Here is a 6,000-nt window from a genome sequence, read left to right on the forward strand (position 1 = left end):
TTATTAAAACGTTTGATAACAACTCATTGTCCTCCTTTGATGTTAAGAAAAGGAATCATTGTCCTTCTTAATCTCAAAACCTCAAATGAAATGTCTTCCTTACATAAGTGCTAACTTATTAAAAGCTTTTTAAACATCAAGGATCATATTTTTATCTTCGTTTAGATCATATTGAACAGATCCAACAGCTCAACATGACTTTGATTGTTTTGCTTAGATTGTTTTGCTTAGATTGTTTTGACAATTTTGGTTTGGATAATCAAATAGGTACTGGTGAATATCAACAAACGCGTATTCATTGATGCGTAATGAAGTCATTTGTTCATTTCGCTCATACGTAACTGCGAAGATTTTCAAAACAAACGCAATTCTTCTACACTAGGCTGAAGCGCTACTTCTTGCTTATAATGGTAAATGTTAAAAACAGGCACTGATCCGGATACTATCCGGAAAGAAAAATAATGGATAATATCCAAGATAAAATTACCCGGATAATTTTAACTGGGGTTTATCCGGAAAGAAATTGTATAGGGATTGACTCCGTTTATTTCTATCAACTGGATAGGTCTTTCCGGATAATTATGTGATCCATGTCCGGATAATTTAGAAGCCTAATTACAACGCGATAATTTTTCTGAATCATTTTCGTTCAAATGTTGCCACACCTCCGCACTCGGGAACCTTCGCCAACGGCTCGAATCAGTCTACATTCTGGCGCTTATTGCTATCGTCGGTGAAATATTTCACCACTTACCTGCACATGCACTGTCGCTCCATTGAGGCGTAACGACCCTTCATTAGAAGTTCAGTCTGGAGAAACTTTCTCCTCACAAAACTAAATCAAATCCATTTATTACTGACTGACAAAGTTTGCTCTAATTATTACATCCTTCGCTGTCCCCCCCCCCCACGCCCCACCATCCTTTGCCACTAGCGATTCACATTCAAGTACATATAGAATAAATTTGAAAAATTTTCTTCCATTACTTCTACCGAGCTCGAAGGAGTGCAATTTCAAAAGTTTTCCCTTTTCTTTGTTCTTCTCCTCGCTGCGCTCACAGAAAACTATGGATTGATTCAACGGTACGCCTCCGGCTACGACTGCAACCAGGAAAAGTGCCAGTACGAAAATCTGCACGAGCACTTCCACTGCTACGACACGTTCTGCCGGGGGAAGGTCCTGTACAAAAAGTACGAAATCATTCGCCATCTCAAGTGGCACAAAAAGCGGAAGGAATCGCTCAAGTATGGCTTCTACCGGTTCTCGTCGTCCGACGACTGCAGCATCCAGTACGGGCAGTGTCAGCACAACCACAAGCACACGCACTACCACTGCGTGCACGAGAACTGTGATAAGGTTTATATCAGCACCAGCGACGTGCAGATGCATGCCAACTACCACCGGAAGCACGAGGCGATCGTCAAGAATGGGTGAGTGTTTTGCCGGGTGGGTGTTGAGGGGCAACAGTTTGATCGCCAATTTGTGGCCATCGTTTTAGGTTTCAACGGTTTCGCGCTACGGAAGAGTGTAATACGGATCATTGTGCGTTCAAAGGACAGAAGACGACACACTTTCACTGTCGGAGGGAGAACTGCAAATACACCTTCAAGAACAAGGCGGATATGGGTAAGTCCTGAGATGCTCTGAAAAATTATCGGTCTAAACGAAGTTGAAGTCTTATCTTTGTTATTTGCCTTCGGATTAAATTCAATACGTACTTTTCGACGCACTAGATCATATTGAAAACGAAATTTGATGTTGTGATGTCGCTGATAGGAAAGGTTAATTAATTATGTCACGCAAATTTGGCCCATCGGCGCAATCGAATCTTATCTAATCTATCACCAACACAGCCAGTTCTTAAAAGCATCATAGAAAATGAGGGATTTACCTCTATCATTTGTCTTGTCTCTTTGATTTCACATCGAAGATGCGTCTCACATACCAACCAAAACGGCTAGACCTACTGTGCAACATTTAAGGGGCAAGATGATTCAGAAATCATCGGGCCTGTTTAAATCAAAGCATGAGCATGAGCACTAGCTCTTATCATAGCCTTTTGTGCCTTATGGCTATAGAGCCATTACTCGATTTCTGAAAAGATAAGAGGAAAAGGAAACTAAAGGGAGAAGGACAAAGAGAAAATGATTATATGAACTCTATGAACATAAATAATACTTGTGCTTTGAATTATACAATGTAAAAATTCATAACGGAGCTGGTCACTACCCGAGTCTTGTCACGATTAACAAGGCATATAAAGTAATAAGGACTAAAATATGTTCCTTCGATTACTGAAAAATCCTGTTCCCCTAGTTTGAAGTTGTCAAGACTAGGGTTCAATGGTAGATCTTTTACCAGTAACCAGTGATGTGAAAATATCAAAAGATCTAAACTCACCAATGTGCATAATCTCATTTGAGTATCGTAAACCAAAAACTCAACACGCAAACAACAGCCAATGATATTACAAGCTGTGATACGGTTGCTATGATATCATGCTAACAAAACTCCCCGGCTACAATTCTAACCAAACTGTGTTGAGTTTGAGCTTCAAGATTTTTGCTGACATCCGAACACGAAACGAAACTTTCATCACTGCTAGCAGCAGTAACTTCGTGTCTGCCATCTGTGAAGCGTAAAGAAGGACAGCAAACTATGCTTTCTCTTTCTAAGAAAACGATGTGCAAAGGAATCATTTTTGTGGTCAACTCGTCAACTCGTGGCTGCAATTTTACATGCTCTGAATAGTCTCGCAATATCAAAGGAGCTTGTAAAAACAATATCATGCTTGATATTTTATTCCAATATCATGCGTGATATTGGGATCCCTTGAGAGCGAAACAAAATCATTTGAGTGAGGATTATGCCATCACTGCCAGTAACACACCACGAAAAGGTCTACTCTATATTTTGATAGTTATTAACATCTTATTGCTTATTGCATATTACTGATGTGTTTGTTAAATTGCTATCATTTTTAGCTACACACTTAGAAAAAATCATGTAAATTTAGGTGCTCTGAGGCTGACATATACGAGCGTCAATTTTGACATAAATTTGAGTCATAATAGACGCGAAATACAGCTCAATCAAATGTTATTTTCGTCGAACAACGAACTTATCAGTCTCGCAGCACTTAATTTTACACGACATGTTTGTTTACGTCTCATCTTTTATGTCAAAGACGGATTCCGTCACGTGTAAAATTAGTTATTTTGTAGTGTGTAGTTAGTCAACGATTATCTAGTCTTAATTGATCCAATAAAATAAACTAAAATGTCCTACTATATTTCAAACCAATTTTCTTCTCCCTTTCAGAGAAACACAAAACCTACCACCTCAAGGACGAGATGCTTCTCCGTGACGGGTACAAAAAGTTCCTCAAAACCGAAGACTGCTCGTACAAAAATTGTCGCTTCTCGCGGGTCTGCAACCACATCCACTGCATGCACGAAAATTGCCACTACGTGCTGCACTCCAGCGGTCAACTGTTAAGTCACAAGCGCAAGCACGAACGAATGGACACCGAGGTGGACTATCGAAAGTTCCAGATGGCCAAGAATCTGCTGAGCAAGTTTGGCATGAGCCGTTCGGAGGAGAATGCTGCGACCTCTACCAAGGAAGAGGATGAGATTCCCATCTCTCCGACTGCCACCTCGGAGCAAGTGCCACGCAATCCGGTTCTGGAACTGTTGGCAATCATGTCGGAACTCACATTCCGAACCATGCCTCTGCAGATGATGCTTCACATGCGAATGCAGATGCTTCAGAATATGGGCTTCGATCAGGTGTTGGCTGCGGACAATTTGGAAAGCTTGAAGAAGCTCTCGGAAAGTGGACTGAATGATGAGTACGTGAAACAGTTGTATAAGTTCAATGAAAATATCTGCCAGTTGAACGAACGCGCCATGCTGGATGTGACTCCGACACTGACCGAGTTGGCACGGAGTCAGGGAAGTCCAGTTCCAATGAGTTTTGCGAACATCGGTGATCAATTCAACCCACTGAAACGAAAGTTAGAGGACGAAGCAGTCGCTGGTCCTTCTACGCTTGTTCAGGATTCGTCTTTCTTCAACCCATCTCTGAACAAGTCGAAGCTGTTGTCCAACCCGTCGATTGATTATCGACTACTGAGAAAGGACGACTCTGAGTTAAGTGACCCACCGGCGGATGCCAGCAGTGCAGATCGACAAAAACCCCTATTGCAAACTGCAAATTTTCTGCAATTCAGCTCGAGTAAAACTTTGTTCAACAGGAAGCGGGGTCGACCTCGGAAAAACCACGTCATGGAAGTTTACAATAACGTAAGTAGAATCGAAATCATTTCACATTTGAATCAACTCCAACTTTCGGACTATGTAAACATCTGCAAAATGTTCTAACCACTTTCCCATTCTTCAGGAGAGAAGACCTATCCTTTCTCTTAACTAACAAACACCCACACAAACTACCGCGTGGCGTGTGTCTGCATGATCTCTCTCTCCATCACATTGATCACATCTACAAAAGAATCGTTGAGCGATCGTACCCTGCTAAGAGCCACCTTCTTCCACCTGGCCCGAATCAGGCTCAGGATTCTCCACAGGCCATATTTACCAGTTTCAAGCTGGAAAAGAACGACTCCAACAAGGCGACACCAAATCAGGACTTCCATCATCGAGACGGGCCGCTAGCGTTGGAGTCGGAATCAAGGTTCAAGAAAGACCTGCTCAATAGAAGCGATGAGGATGACACTGCACGGAGGCTTCGCAGCCTCAGTCCTTCGAAAATGTTCCTTCCAATGGAGCCACCGCCGTCGTCGTCCATGCCTTTGTTTGCAACTCCGGATTTTGGTGGATTCTCTCAGATTCTGGAGAAACACATGCGCGAGATCAAGGCGGAACCGAGCGCGACCGTAACCCACGAAATGGATCTCTCCTATAAAGAAAAGGTAAGGCGGCGTCTTTGCCTGATCGTCCAAACGACATTTACGAAAAGTGCTTAACCCTTTCCAGTCCCGCAACCACCTGAAGTGCGTCGTCTGTAACAATTCGTTCGAAACGTTTGCCGACATCAAGGAGCACGAGTGCCACCAGGCGAAGGAATCGGAAAAGCCTCTGCTGGCGTTTCCTCCCGGATTGACGATGCACCAGCCGGCGACCTTTCGCAGTTCCTACCCACCGGATGCGGACTCGACGAGTCGGCTGATCTATGCTCCCACTCCCATAGGTTTACCCGCCGCACCGGCCGGGGCGGCTAAGGAATCGATTTCGCTGGTCAAAACCACCGGGACGTTCTTTCCGGATGTGAATGCGAATAAGTTGAAGTATTTTTGAAATCGTGTGTACAGTTAGATGTTCATGGATGTTGAATGGTGTTTTCTAGGTTATTGATATAGAACATTAGATCATAGAGGCTCAACACGTAGAACGGTACGTAAACAGTGAATTCAACATACTGTGTCATAGAAGAAAAAAAAACTCTGAAGATACGTCAATGCCATATTTGTTTGGCCATAAGAGATACTCTGAAAGAAAGGAGGAAGTTTTACATAAAGATTTTTATTTTAAGAAACGTATTAGTATTAGATCAAATGTATTACATATTCAAAGATGAGAGTCAAATGGTACTATGAAGTTATAAGGTTACGTAATATTTACTGTGGATTGAAGCCTTCAAAAATACAGTAATAGAAGAATATATTTGTACATAGTTGAATTAATTCTAATATAAATGATTTGTTAATGCACTTCCAACAATGTTTATTAAATGAGAGAATGCTCCAGAATGTAGTCATAATTTTTCGGGAAAATACCTAGCTCACGTGAGTCATATCGCTCATCGTTATCAATGCTGGACTGCGTGGCAATGAAGGCCTTGAAGCTTGAGCTTGCGCGCTCAACTCAATGTAAGTACCTACTTTCCTCGAAGTGCTTATCTGCACTTCATCGTTTGTATGTATTCAGCTGTTCTGTATCTACCCTACCTATAGCCGCTTTCTTCCATTACCTCAACGC

The 6,000-nt window shown here is 42.2% G+C and overlaps 1 protein-coding gene across 1 annotated transcript in view; it reads left to right on the forward strand.

Moving 5' to 3' along the window:
- LOC135704039 (uncharacterized) overlaps nt 1-5,677 on the forward strand; it is a 98,790-nt gene extending 93,113 nt beyond the window's left edge. Inside the window, exons 3-7 of the mRNA XM_065225452.1 lie at nt 1,062-1,431; nt 1,500-1,627; nt 3,323-4,308; nt 4,572-4,934; nt 4,999-5,677. Coding sequence (XP_065081524.1) covers nt 1,062-1,431; nt 1,500-1,627; nt 3,323-4,308; nt 4,572-4,934; nt 4,999-5,319 — 2,168 coding nt within the window. The 3' untranslated portion in view covers nt 5,320-5,677. The remainder of the gene's footprint in view (nt 1-1,061; nt 1,432-1,499; nt 1,628-3,322; nt 4,309-4,571; nt 4,935-4,998) is intronic.
- The last annotated feature ends 323 nt before the right edge of the window (nt 5,678-6,000 follow it).

This window comes from Ochlerotatus camptorhynchus, unplaced genomic scaffold, assembly GCF_037179485.1.
Source record: "Ochlerotatus camptorhynchus isolate MF236.1 unplaced genomic scaffold, CSIRO-AGI_Acam_v1.1 ptg000229l, whole genome shotgun sequence".
Classification (NCBI taxonomy): domain Eukaryota; kingdom Metazoa; phylum Arthropoda; class Insecta; order Diptera; family Culicidae; genus Ochlerotatus; species Ochlerotatus camptorhynchus.